General features: G+C 50.3%; 2 protein-coding genes across 2 annotated transcripts; one reads left to right on the forward strand and one right to left on the reverse strand.

The window, feature by feature from the left end:
* Positions 1 to 407: 407 nt before the first annotated feature.
* On the forward strand, positions 408 to 4,954 carry ATNIH1004_005311 (uncharacterized protein; the record flags this gene model as incomplete). Its single annotated transcript, XM_033569965.1, has 9 exons — positions 408 to 980; positions 1,085 to 1,258; positions 1,345 to 1,554; positions 1,611 to 1,840; positions 1,864 to 2,308; positions 2,360 to 2,598; positions 2,812 to 3,050; positions 3,095 to 3,432; positions 3,689 to 4,954. 9 exons carry the CDS (start codon positions 408 to 410, stop codon positions 4,952 to 4,954), a joined length of 3,714 nt encoding a protein of 1,237 aa, XP_033428771.1.
* A 4,781-nt stretch (positions 4,955 to 9,735) lies between these two features.
* On the reverse strand, positions 9,736 to 10,083 carry ATNIH1004_005312 (uncharacterized protein; the record flags this gene model as incomplete). The annotated part of the gene is made up of 1 exon (XM_033569966.1): positions 9,736 to 10,083. The coding sequence occupies one exon, from the start codon at positions 10,081 to 10,083 to the stop codon at positions 9,736 to 9,738; it is 348 nt and encodes a 115-aa protein (XP_033428772.1).
* Positions 10,084 to 15,121: the final 5,038 nt, after the last annotated feature.

Consider the following 15,121-nt stretch of genomic DNA (forward strand, 5'->3'; position numbering starts at 1 on the left):
TAACCACCAAACTTGCCAGGTTGCAGGATTATTTAGGAAAGAGGTAAACACACCCAACTGCAGTTATACGATCGCGTTTAAATAAACAATTTAATTTCGGCCATGGAGCACCAGATATTCGAGAAGCTTGATATGTTACCTGTTATTATTTGCAAGCAATGCCAGCATGGGTGTGGCCCCCGAGGTTCTCCGCCATTTAAAAATCGCGCCCATCAAATCCCACACGCCGATGCTGTCCAGATTAGCGAGAAGGTAATGCAATGGGAGGATATTGCGCATTCCCCGATCAGGTTAATTTTCCCCATCAGTTGGACCAGGCGTTGGTTGGAATACCCGTACAACCTGATGGTTTATTATGTCGGCGGGATTCCCCGGGCTGTCAGTACATAGGAAGAACAATTGAGAATATGCGAAAGCACTGGCGCACCACCCATGGATGGTCCCAGTATCCGCATGGTGGTCGAGTAAGCCGTGACGAGCGCGTGCGTGCAGATGCTGAGCTGCAGCGATCCTTTATATCTGTGACATGCCAGCAGATATTCCCATCGCGCAAAGGATCGCATTATATTCACATCCGCAATCCAAATGAGAACGACGAACCGGCGATCCCCACAGATGATATCCAGGTTGCTGTCCAGGAGCTAGAGAACGCGTGGAAGGAGGCGCAGTCCACGCCGAGTACAATTCAGGCATCTGATATTACCGACGCCAACCCATGGCTGCGCATGACCCGGTGGTCCGAGTATTTAGAAGGAATCGCACCAAAGGATCTAACCGACAGCGTGGCGCCGCCCGAGGAAGAGCCCACAGATCCCGTGGAGCAGGGCGTGCGCCACATTTGGGCCGCCATGGAGCAGGTCGTGCGCAAGAGCCAGCGCGTGGTCCAGCACAGCGGCCAGGCAATCTGCATTGAAGCCATCCGATCTGAAAAGGGTCAAACACCATATCGACCGTTGCAGGCGTATATGGATACCGAGAGCGTGGTTAAGCATATGCAGCCATGGCAGCAAATCCTAGCGTTTATCGCGCGCACCCAGGCGCCACACGGATGGACGAGTCCCCGTACGGGATGACAGCACGGCAGCGCAAGAAATGGCGGCAGTTATGGCACCTCGCCACTACCCACCGGGATATTCCCGGCGAGCCGCAGGACGACGACGCAGCGTGGCGCATGACCCCGATCGAAGGCGCGTGTTTGGAGTTTTGCATCGAGTTGCTAAACCAAAAGCAGCGTAGCCATGAGTACGAGAGCGTGCTTGTATGTGCCATGGCCGTGTTGGGATGGGGCCGGGACAGATGGCGGGGCCCGGAGAGTTATCCCCGATCTTATCGCGTGTGATCAAGGTGGCGCGCTTTATAATTGTCCAGAAAGCGCTTTGGTTGGATCCGAATCCCGAGGAGATTATCGCGGTGTGGCAGAAGAAGAGTAACTGCGCGCAGTGGGTGCTCGCCAGCGCCGACGACGAGCTGGAGGATATTTATTCGGACGAGGGATATTACAGTCAACCAGAGCAAGGCATCCCATCATCGCCCCCACATCGCCCATTACCAGCAGTAATCCCCAACCGATAGTGAATATCCGCCGGCAGAATCGCGGGAAAACATTCCAGGAGCACGTGGAGTGGATGGTGCAGCGGTTTATGGTGCGTGGCACCCACAGTCCAATACAAACGTTGCAGGATTGGCGCACGTACGGGTTAAAGATCCATTATAATACCACGGCGCCCGGGCACATTACATGGAACCATGGCGACGAGCTCGGATACAAGCATATCACATTTACCATGGGCGATTTCCGCGGATTTGTCCATGGATTGGTCGGGGCCACACGCCAGATATTGTGCGACATACTGTGCGTGACAGCGCGGGAAGACATTCCCAGTATTCCATGGCACGCGATCTACGACGACCCCACGCAGGCCACGGTGGGATGGAATTTTTGCGGGATCAGCGCACGCAATGGCCGGTGGGGCCCAAGTGGATGATCGGCCGGTTGCGGGCCGAGCCGGCCGTGCAGAAGGAGTTTACCGTCCGGCGCCAAGCCCGACGGCTGCACATGCCGAAGGTGGCGCAGTATCTGGAGCGCGTGGCGCGATTTAAGGAGAAATTAGCAGTGCTTGTTCACGTGGTATCCGGCCAGCCGGCTCGCGCACCCGAGTTATTAAGTATTCAACATGTGAATACCGTGGCGAATCGACAGCGCAATATCTATATCGAGGACGGGATGGTGGCGTTGGTGACGGCGTACCACAAGGGGTTTTACGCGAGTAACGATATAAAGATCATTCATCGATTTGTGCCACGGGAGGTGGGTGAATTAATTGTGTGGTATTTATGGTTGGTATTACCATTTGTGCAGCAACTAAGCGCATGGCATGCGAAGCAGACGCAGGGCACCACGGCGCAGGGCATGCACGCAACGCAGGGAACGCACGCAGTGCAGGGCACCACCACAGCGCAGGGCACGAACGCAACGCAGGGCACGCAGGGAATACGCGCAGTACAGGGCACCACCACAGCGCAAAGCACCACCACAGCGCAAAGCACCACCACAGCGCAGGGCACCACGGTGCAGGGCGCTCACGCAACGCAGGGCACGTACACATCGCAGGGCACGTACGCAGCGCAGGGCACCACGGCACAGGGCATGGACGCAACGCAGGGCACGCACGCAACGCAGGGCACGTACACATCGCAGGGGCACGCACGCAGCGCAGGGCACGCACGCAGCGCAGGGCACCACAGCGCAGGGCACGCACGCAGCGCAGGGCACCACAGCGCAGGGCACGCACGCAGCGCAGATCCGCGAAGATGCGTTTTATGGGGCCCCGACCCCGGAACCCGGCGCAAATGGACGTCCGAGCGGTTCCGGGAGGTGTTAAAGCGCGAAACCAAGACCCGGTTAAAAGAAGCCATTAATATCCAGTGGTATCGGGATATCGCCATTGGGATTAGCCGACGATTTTTGCGACCCACTGCCGCGTTTGCCAGCAACATGCAGGAGGAGAGAGACTTGGCGCAGGCTGTGTTAAACGCCGACACCGAGGAGGGTATGGACGAGGAGCAGTGGTTAGGCCATATTGCAGACTTGCAGGCGGCGCATTCATCCCAATTGGCGGGTGGAGTGTACGGCCGTGGTATTATGGAGCAGCCCGGGACCACGGCACATCGCCGTGCAATGTTTCGACTCTCCAGCACCGATTGGCACCGGTTTTGGGGTTTGCATCCGCCGCGGAGCCCAGCCCGTTGGGGAAGCGCAAGAGATCACCATGGGAGGACGAAGCCGAGGAGGGCCGAGTGGTCCGACGTCACCGGTTAAATATCGCAGATATGCGCACCACGTTGCAGCACATGACCGGGCAAGAGGATATCCAGTTCCGGGGCGTCCAAGCACCGGCGTTGCGCGCCATTCAGGACGGCAAGAGCCCGGTGGTCGCCATTATGCGCACCGGAGGGAAAAAGCATGTTGTTTATGTTACCTGCATTCGCCGAGCCCAGTGGTACTACTACCATTGTGGTCGTGCCATTAATATCATTGCGGAACGATATGGTGCGGCGCTGTCGCGAGTTGGGTATATCCTGCATTGAATGGGATAGTCGACGGCCACCGGACGAAGCGACAATTGTACTGGTCACACCGGAATCCGCGGTGCAGGAGGATTTTCAAACGTTTATTAACCGGTTGCAGCAAACACGCCGGTTAGACCGGATCGTGATCGACGAATGCCATGTGATATTAAACGACCAAACGGATTTCCGACCCGAGTTGCGACAGCTGGGGCGGTTGAACCACGCGCGAACCCAGATGGTGTTATTAACTGCCACGTTGCCGCCGCGGTTGGAGGCGAAGTTATTCCGGCGCATGGAGTATTCCCGCGAGCAAGTCCATATATTTCGGGACCGGACAAGCCGTCCCAACGTGGCGTATCGCGTGTGGCGGCCCGAGCTGGGTCGGCGTTCCATGCAGTGGTTTACCAGCGAGCCGGTGCTCGCGTTTATCCGCGAGCGAATCCAGCGCGCCAAGGATGGCAAGGTGGTGGTATACGGCCATGTGGTCCGTCAGGTAGTGGAGATTGCACGCGAGTTAGCGTGCGAGGCGTACTACAGCAAGCAGGTTGACAAGCCATCTATATTACAGCGATTTACCCGGGGCGAGGCGCGAGTAATTACCGCCACCAGTGCATTGGGCATGGGTGTGGATATCCCCGATATTCGCAGTATTATCCATATTGGAACACCGCGGTCGTTGTTGGAGTACGGGCAGGAAAGTGGGCGAGCCGGACGGGATAGCCAGCGCAGCGAGGCGATTATTATCCAGCCCGAGGGCTGGGACGAGCCCACGCCGGAGACGCCAGAGGCCGTGGCGGATCGCGAGTTGGTGGACGAGTACCTCGGGGTGGCGCCCGGGGTGGGATGTCGACGGTTTGTATTGGACGCGTACATGGACGAAACAGTGAATGGCTATACGCGCCGATACTGTCAGGATATTGATTCCACCGAGGCACTCTGTGACGGCTGTGACGCCGATTGGCTCGCGCAGGAGTCGGTTTGCATGTCCCCGGACAGATATTCCCCGGACACCCGCATGGACGATCTCGCCAGCACGACAAGCCCACCACGCGAGATTAGCGCTACGGGCAGTCCCCATTCCCATGGTAGTGGCGAATTATTTCCATTATCGCATATTATACCACAGAGCACGCAGAATATCGCGCCAAATCCCACACGCCGGTCCCAATCCCATGACAGTACAGAATCATTTGAAACTCAAGTAATATCGCATGTTATACCACAGAGCACGCAAAATATCGCCCCCAATCCCACGCCCACGGTTAGTATCGCCGAACGCCAGCGCCAACGGGTGCAAGACCAGCGCCATGCAGCGCCCGTATTCAACACCAGGTGCAAGATGCACGGCAGTGGTTGGACGAGGAAACTATTGAAAACGAGATAGCACCATGGCAGAAAAAGTGCTATATTTGCACCATTGCAGGACGGGAACGGAACGAACACGAGTTATACTTTTGTCGTGGGCCCAAAAGCGACAAAGCCAAGGCATGGGTTAATCTAGTTCGCCAGTATAAGATTCCATTCGCTAGATATACCGCTTGTTACCGCTGTTATATGCCGCAGACGATCTGTCGACGATGGGAGGTACTAGATGGCCATCCAACACAAACCGAGTGTGTATATAAGGATATATTGGTCCCCATGACAGCTGTAATACTGTACGGCCCGTGGGAGGAGCAGATCCAGCCACTATGGCAGCGCCGGTTGCAGCAGCACGGGGTGGACGCAAACAACACCATGCAAGTGTTGCAGTTTTGGGGCAGGCCACGGAGGGAGCCAAAGGCCAGCACAGCCAGTTATTCGCATTATTTTGCTGGCTATGGCAGATCTGCAAAGAATTGGAGGGATCCACGGGGTTTGTGGTATAACTAGTTAGTATACAGTGTAGCAAGAACAGTAATATATTTATAATTGTTATTTAGACTAATAAGTGTATATAATATAGGAGCACATGCAGAGCATATATAATATAGGGATATAAACAGCGGTGGACACACGTACTAGGCAGAGGTATATACCAGGGAACCAAGAGAAGGTACGCACCGGGGAAGGACGCACTGGGGGGATAAATATACCAGGAAAGGATACATACTAGGGGAGGTACGCACCGCGAGGCATGTACCGTAAAAGGATATATACTAGGGGAGGTACGCACCGGGAGAAGGCATGCACCAGGAGGAGGCACGCACCGGGGGGGAGGTACGCACCGGGGGAGGTACGCACCGGGGAAGGCATGTACCGGGGTAAACACGCACCGGGGAAACACGCACCGGGGCAAAGACGCACCAGGGCAAACACGCACCGGGGCAAACATGCAATGGGGGAGGCATGTACCAGGGGAGGTACGTACCGGGGCAAAAACACACCGGGGTAAACACACACCAGGGCAAACACGCACCGGGGGTAAACACGCACCGGGGCAAATATATATCAGGGGACGCATATATTAAAGTAAACAAACGCAAAGTATATATACTAGGTGGAGGTATGCACCGGGAGAAGGCATGCACCGGGAGAAGGCACGGACCAGGGGGAGGTACGCACCGGGGGAGGTACGCACCGGGGGAGGTATGTCAGGGGGAGGTACGCACCGGGGAGGTACACACCGGGGGAAGGCATGTACTAGGGCAAAGGCGCACCGGGGTAAACACACACCAGGGCAAAGACGCACCAGGGTAAACACGCACTGGTGGAAGGTACGCACCGGGGGAGGCATATACCAGGGGGAGGTACGCACCGGTGGAAGGCATATACCAGGGAGAGGTATATACTAGTAAACACACGCACCGAGGGGGTATATACCCGGGGAGATATACACTGGGGGGGTAGATATGCAGCGGGGGAGATATGTATACTAGGAGGAGGTACACACACTGTGGGGAGGTAACACACCAAGGGGATGTATACACACCGGGGGGTATGCACACCGGGGGAGGTATACACACCGGGGGAGGTATGTACACACGGGGGAGGCATGTACTAGTGTAAATATGTATTAGGGGAACATAGTCACCGCAGAGAGATACGCACCAGCGGGAGCCACGTACCAGGGGAGGTACGCACCGGGGGAGTTACGTACCAGGGGGAGCCATGTACGGGGGAGATATATACCAGGGGAGGCACACGCACCGGGGGAGGCACACGCACCGGGGGGGAGGTACATACCAGGGGCAGGTATGCACCCGGGGAGATATATACCAGGAAAAATACGCACCGGGGGAGGTACGCACTGGGGAAGGTATGCGCTGGGGGAGGTATATAGTAGTAAAAAAAATATATACTAGAGGAAGGTATAAAGTATAAAAAAGGCATGTATTAGAAAAAGCACACGTAAAAATATATACACGCAGGGAGGTGTATAAAGTAAAAGGGAGCACATGCTAAGTATATACACCAGGGATATATATACCAGGGGACGCATGTACTAGGGGACAGGGGATATATATACTAAAATTATATATGCCAGGGAATATATATATACTAGGGTACACACACACAACAGGGGAGATATGCACCGAGGGAAGGTACACACCGGGGAAGGCATGTACCAGGGGAGGTACGCACCGGGGGGAGGTGTATACCAGGGCAAGGCATATACCCGGGGGAGGTACGCACTAGGGGAAGGCATATAGCAGTTAACACGTGTACCGGGGGTGAAATACGTACCAAGGAGAGGTATACACCGGTGGGGGAGGTACGCACCGGGGGAGGTATATATACCAGGGGAGGTACGCACCGGGGAAAGCATGTACCAAAGGTAAACACGTACCGGGATAAACACGCACCAGGGTAAACACGCACCGGGGGATATATATACCGGGAAAAAATATATACCAGGGGAGGTACGCACCAGGGGCAGGTATGCACCGGGGGGAGATATATACTAAGGGGAGGTATATACACAGGGGGAGATATACACACCGGGGAGAGACACACACACACACCGGGGAGGTGCGCACCAGGGGGAGCCACGTACCAGGGGGAGGCATATACCAGGGGGAGCCATGTGCCGGGGAAATACATACCAGGGGCAGATACACACACCGGGGAGATACGCACCGGGGCAGGCATGCACCAAGGGGAGGCATGTACCAGGGGTAGGTATATACTAGTAAACACACGAACTGGGGAGATACACACTAGCAGGAGCTATATACCAGGGGGGAGGACGCACCGGGGGGACACATGTATCGGGAAAAAGAATATACACTGGGGGAGATACGCACCGGGGGGGGAGGACGCACCGGGGGGATATATGTACCAGGAAAGGATATATACTGGGGGAGGTATACACCGGGGTAAACACATACCAGGGTAAACACGCACCGGGGTAAAGACGCACCGGGGCAAACACGCACCGGGGAGGCATATACCAGGGGAGGTACGCACCGGGGTAAAGACGCACCGGGGCAAACACGCACCGGGGGAGGCATGTACCAGGGGGAGGTACGCACCGGGGTAAAACGCACCGGGGTAAAGTATACACCAGCGCGAGGTACACACTGGGGGAGATACGCACCGGGGAGGTACGCACCGGGGGGAGGTACGCACCGGGGGAGGTACGCACCGGGGGAGGTACGCACCGGGGGAGGTACGCACCGGGGCAAACACGCACCGGGGTAAACACGCACCGGGGGAGGCATGTACCAGGGGAGGTACACACCAGGGCAAACACGCACCGGGGCAAACACGCACCGGGGTAAACATAAACCGGGGTAAACATGTACCGGGTGACGCATATATTAAAGTGAATAAACGCAAACTATATATACCAGGGAATATACACAGGCAGTGTTTTAAGCATATACAGAGTATATATAGCAAGGAAATACACACACGGGGGGTAATACACACCCGGGAGAGGCACATACCGGAGGAGGTATACACCGGGGAGACATACACCAGAGGGAGCCACGTGCCGGGGAAGATAGATACACCGGGGGAGGTACGCACTAGGGGGAGGTATATACCAGGGGAGGTACGCACCGGGGTAAACATGTACCGGGTGACGCATATATTAAAGTAAATAAACGCAAACTATATATACCAGGGAATATACACAGGCAGTGTTTTTAGCATATGCAGAGTATATATAGCAAGGAAATACACACACCAGGGGTAATACACACCCGGGGGAGGCACACACCGGAGGAGGTATACACCAGGGGAGGCATACACCAGGGGAAGCCACGTGCCGGGGAGAGATACACACCAGAGGGAGGTACGCACCGGGGGAGGCGAATACCAGGGCAAGGCATATACCCGGGGAGGTACGCACCGGGGTAAACACGCACCGGGGTGAACACGCACCGGGGGGGGAGGTATACACGAGGGGGAGGTATGCACCGGAGGAAGGCATATACTAGGAAAAGGTATGTACTAGTTAATACACGCACCGGGGTAAAGTATACACCAGGGTGAAGTTTGCACCAGGGTAAAAGTATGCACCGGGGGAGGTACACACTGGGGGAGAATACACTGGGGGGAAGGACACACCGGGGGATATATATACCGGGAAAAAAATACACACCAGGGGAGATACGCACCAGGGAAAGGTATGAACTAAGGGGAGGTACGCACTGGGGAAGGCATATAGCAGTTAACACGTGTACCGGGGGTGAAATGTGTATTAAGAATAAATATATACTAGTAGGAGATACGCACCGGGGAGGTACGCACCGGGGGAGGTACACACTAGGGGAGGTATGCACCGGGGGAGATACAGTCCGGGGAGAGGGACACACCAAGGGTAGGTATATACTGGTGTAAACATGCACCGGGGTAAACACATACCAGGGTAAACACGCACCGGGGAAGCATGCACCGGGGTAAACACGCACCGGGGGAGGCATGTACCAGGGGGGAGGTACGCACCGGGGCAAAGACTTACCGGGGTAAACACGCACCGGGGAAGTATGTACCAGGGGAGATACGTACCGGGGAAGGCATGTACCAGGGGGGAGGTACACACCGGGGGTAAACACGCACCGGGGCAAACACGCACCGGTGGGAGGTACGCACCGAGTGGAGGCATATACCAGGGGGAGGTACGCACTGGGGGAAGGCATGTACCAGGGGAGAGGCATATACCAGTGGACACACGCACCGAGGGAGGTATGTACCCGGGGGAGATATACACCGGGGGGAGGTACGCACCGGGGGGAGTTACGCACCAGGGGGGAGCCATGTACCGGGGAGGTATATGCCAGGGGGGAGGCACACGCACCGGGGAAGGTACGCACCGAGGGGAGGTACACACCGAGGGGAAGGTACGCACCGGGGGAGGTACGCACCGGGGGAGGTACGCACCGGGGGGGTACGCACCGGGGGAGGTACGCACCGGGGGAGATACGCACCGGGGGAGATACGCACCGGGGGAGGTACGCACCGGGGGAAGCACGCACCGGGGGAGGCATGTACCAGGGGGAGGTACGCACCGGGGCAAAGACTTACCGGGGTAAACACGCACCAGGGCAAACACGCACCGGGGTAAACACGCACTAGGGGAGACATGTACCAGGGGAGATACACACCGGGGTAAAGACTTACCAGGGCAAAGACTCACCGGGGTAAACATGCACCAGGGGTAAATATATACCAGGGGACATATATTAAAGTAAACAAACGCAAAGTATATATACTAGGGGATATACACAGGCAGTGTTTTAAGCATATGCAGAGTATAAGTAGCAAGGGAATATATACACCAGGGGAGGTATATACCGCAGGAGGTATATACCGGGGGGGAGATATACACCAGGGGGAGCCACATGCCGGGGGAGATACACACCGGGGGAGGTACGCACCGGGGAAGGGATGTACTAGGGGAAGGGATGTACTAGGGGAAGGTACGCACCAGTAAACACACACACCGGGGTAAAGTATACACCGGGGTAAAAGTTTACACCGGGGTAAAAGTATATACCAGCGGGAGGTACGCACCGGGGGGGGAACACTGGGGGGAGAACGCACCGGGGAGAACACACCGGGGGAGATATATGTACCGGGAAAGGATACACACTAGGGGAAGGCACGCACCGGGGAAGTACGCACCGGGAAAGAGATATATAATAGTGGGAGGCACGTACCGAGGGGAGGTACGGACTGGGGAAAGGCATATATTATAGGGAGGCATGGACCAGGGGAAGGCATATAGCAGTTAATATATGTACCGGGGGAAATATATACCAAGGAGAGGTACGCACCGGGGAGACATATACCAGGGGAGGTACGCACCAGGGGAAGGCACGTACCAGGGTAAACACGCACCGGGGAGGCATGTACCAGGGGACGCATATATTAAAGTAAACAAATACAAAGTATATATACTAGGGGATGTACACACGCAGTGTTTTAAGTATATATAGAGTATATGTAGCAAGGGAATATATATACCAGGGGAGATATAGTCCGGGGAGAGGGCACACCAAGAATAGGTATGTACCGGGGTAAACACGCACTGGGGCAAACACGCACCGGAGGAAACACGTGCCGGGGCAAACATATACCAGGGTAAACACGTGCCGGCGCAAACACGCACCGGGGCAAACACGCACCGGGGAAACACGCACCGGGGTAAACACGTGCCGGGGAAACACGCACCGGGGTAAACACGTGCCGGGGTAAACACGTGCCGGGGCAAACACGTGCCGGGGTAAACATGTGCCGGGGCAAACACGCACCGGGGAAACACGCACCGGGGTAAACACGTGCCGGGGAAACACGCACCGCGGTAAACACGTGCCGGGGTAAACACGTGCCGGGGCAAACACGTGCCGGGGCAAACACGTGCCGGGGGCAAACACGTGCCGGGGCAAACACGTGCCGGGGGCAAACACGTGCCAGGGCAAACACGCACCGGGGTAAAACACACCGGGGGAGGTATGTATTAGGGGGAGGTACGCACTAGAAAAAGGTATATACCCAGGGTAAACATGTACCGAGGTAAACACGCACCGAGGTAAACACGCACTAGGAAAGGCATGTACTAGGGAAAGGATACATACCAGGGGAAATACACACCGGGGAGATACGCACCGGGGGGGGAGGCATATACTAGGGGAGGCATGTACCGGGAAGAGGCATGTATTAGGGGAAAAGGTATATACCAGGGGGGAGATACGCACCGGGGGAAAATATGCACTGGGGGGAGGTACACATATAAGGGGAAGATACGCACCAGGGGAAGGCATGTACCAGGGGAGATACACACTGGGAAGAGATACATACCAGGGGAAGGCACGTACCGAGGGGAGGTACGCACTGGGGAAGGCATATAGCAGTTAACACGTGTACCGGGGGTGAAATGCGTACTAAGGAGAGGTATATATCAGTGGGAGGTACGCACCGGGGGAGGTATATACCAGGGGGGAGGCATGTACCGGGGGAGGCATGTACCGGGGGAGGCATGTACCGGGGGAGGCATGTACCGGGGGAGGCATGTACCGGGGGCAGGCACCACCAGGGGGAAGTATACAGTATTAAAATAACAAGTAGTATAGTAAATATATATAATATAGGGAGCATATGCAAAGTATATACTAGGGGGATATATATACCAGGAGGGAAGCATGCAGCATAGAAATAATATAATAGGCAACCAAAAATGGTTCCAAACTAGTTTCCAACCAGTTCAGCAGGTTACCAAGGAATTAAAAGCTTATAAGTAGTTAACAAGCAGTTTTAAAGTAGTTTATAAGTAGTTTTGTAATAGTTAAAAAGTAGTAAATTACATAGTTATATATATAATTAAATATGTTAATTAATAAGTGGTTAAATAGTAATTAAAGGGTTCCATGTAAATATAGGGGATTGTTAATTAGTATTATAGTTTAAAAGGGTTAATATTTATACAAAGTATTTAAATATTTTAAGATTTATTTTTAAACAAGTAATAATAGGGATACGATTCGTGTTTTATAAAGTTATAATAAAAATAAATAGGAATTATATAAAGGGATTAACAGAGGAATAGGATCACATAAGGGTTTAAGGGCAGAGGAACGGGGTAACATAAGGGTTTAAGGGCAGAGGAACAGGGTAATATAAAGGGTTTAATAAAAGGAAAAATTAGGAGAAGATAATTATTTAATAATAAAAAGGGGGAGAATATAAGGGTTTACAAGTAAAAAGTTCGGTAATATAAAGGATTTTATATAAAAAAAAGTTAGGTAATATTAGGTTTATAAATAGAGGAATAGGGCAATATTAGGATTTAAGAGTAGAGGAATGGGGTAACATATAAGGGTTTAATAAAAGGTAGAATAGGGAGATAATAATAGTTTAACAGAGAAAAGAGGAGAATATAAGGGTTTAGTAAAAATAAAATTAGGACAAGGTACAGGTTTTTAATAATAAAAAAAAAAAAAATTAGTAAAGGGATCAGGGTTTTAATAAAAAAAAAAAAAGTACTAGAGATTAGGAATAATTAATAAAATAGATTAATCAGAAAAATCAGGGGAGTAAATAAGGGCGAGATTATTAATTAAATTAATATAACAAGATAACTAATTAATATAAAGGGATTAATCAAGGAAGAATCGGGATTGGATTTAGGAATATAATTTATAAGTGTGGGTTAAAGTTAGGGTTTAATAGCAAAAAAATTAAGTATATTAACCAGGGTTAAATAGGGATTATATTAGAGGTGGTTATAATAAAGGCGGGGATTAAAAAAAAAAAGGTTCAAGTGGATAATATATAAAGAATAGGGAGAAAAAAAAAGGGATTAATTAAGCAGGAATTTAAATTATAATTTAAACTAGATTAGTTTTATAACATTGTTGCAAAAGAATAAATTAGAATTATATAAGGGATTAATAGAGAAAAAAATAGGGATTATATAAGGGTTTACAGGCAGAGGAATCAGGCAAGATCAGGGGATAAGTGTTAAGGAATATAGTAATATAAAGGGATTCAGGTAGAGAAATTAGGCAATATAAGGGTTCAAGGGCAGAGGAATAGGGTAACATAAGGGTTTAAAAGCAGAGGAATTAGGTAACATAAGGGTTTAAAAGCACAGGAATCAGGTAATATAAGGGTTTAAAAGCAGAGAAATCAGGTAATATAAGGATTTAAGGGCAGAGGAATAGGGTAATATACAGATTTAACAGAGAAAAATTGGAATAATATAAAAAGGGTTTAACAAAGGAAAAATAGGAATAATACAAGGATTTAACAGTGGACAAATAGGGATAATAACAGCAGAGGAATAGGATAACATTAGGGTTTAATAGTAAAAAACAGGAGGATATAGGGGGATTGACCGTTAAAGAATAAAATAATATAAAAGGTTTAATAGAGGAAGGATATAAAAATATAAGGGTTTAATAAAAAAAAATAGGGATTTTTTTAATATAAAAATTAATTAAATAAAATCAGATAGTATAAGGAATTGTAATTAATAAAGTATAGGATAATATACAAAATTGCGATTAATAATTGGTGGATTAATATTATAGATTATAGTTTACGGTGTACAGGGTAATATAAGGATATAATTAACAAAAAATAGGGATAGTATAGGAGTTCAAGGGTGGAAGAATAAAAATAATAAAAAGGGTTTGTTATAGTAAAGGAGGATATTAGTTGGTAAGATTTGGGTCAAAGTAAAATCAGAGTGGAATTAAAATACAGGTATAAAAGATAAAATCAGGGGAGGTTATAAGGGTTTAACCGAGAGAGAATGGGAAGAAGAAAAGGGATTAATAAAAAAAAATGGATTAATATAAGAGGTTGTTAATTAATAGTAAGTCGGTTAATAAAAAAAGGGTAATTAATAAAGTATTGGTTAATATACGGATTTGGTAAAAAGTAGATTAAACAAAGGGGATGTGGTTAATAAAGTTTAATATAAGGATTTGTGGTTAATAGATGGTAAATTAACATAAGGGTTTTAGAATGGAGGAATGGGGTTACATAAGGGTTTTAGAATGGAGGAATAGGGTTACATAAGGGTTTTAAAGTGGAGGAATAGGGTAATATAAAAGGGAATAATTAGGGAAGAATAGGAGACAATGAGGGATTACAATTAATTAAGGTTAATATCAGGGTTGTATAGCAAATAAATTGGATAATATAAGGATATAAGAAAGAAAAAAATAGGGATTATATAAGGGCAGGGCAGACGATTAGTAAAAAGAGGTAGTGGTTGAAGAAAGATTAAAATAAGGGGTTGTATTTAATAAAGATTAAAATAAGGGGTTGCAATTAATAAAGATTAATATAAGAGGGTGCAATTAATAAAAGGTTAATATAAGGGATTATAGTTAAGGAAGATTAAAATAAAGGGGTCGGAATATAATAAAGATTAATATAGGGGTTGCGATTAATAAAGGTTAACATAAGAGGTTGTATTTAATAAAGATCAATATAAAGGTTGTTATTAATAAAGATTAATATAAGGATTTGTAGTTAATAAGAGTAGATTAGTATAAGGGTTTGTAGTTAATAAGAGTAGATTAGTATAATAGTTTGTGGTTAATAAGAGTAGATTAGTATAAGGGTTTGTAGTTAATAAGAGTAGATTAGTATAATAGTTTGTGGTTAATAA

Source organism: Aspergillus tanneri (genome assembly GCF_003426965.1).
Source record: "Aspergillus tanneri strain NIH1004 chromosome Unknown AapTan_3_pilon_pilon_pilon, whole genome shotgun sequence".
Taxonomy (NCBI): domain Eukaryota; kingdom Fungi; phylum Ascomycota; class Eurotiomycetes; order Eurotiales; family Aspergillaceae; genus Aspergillus; species Aspergillus tanneri.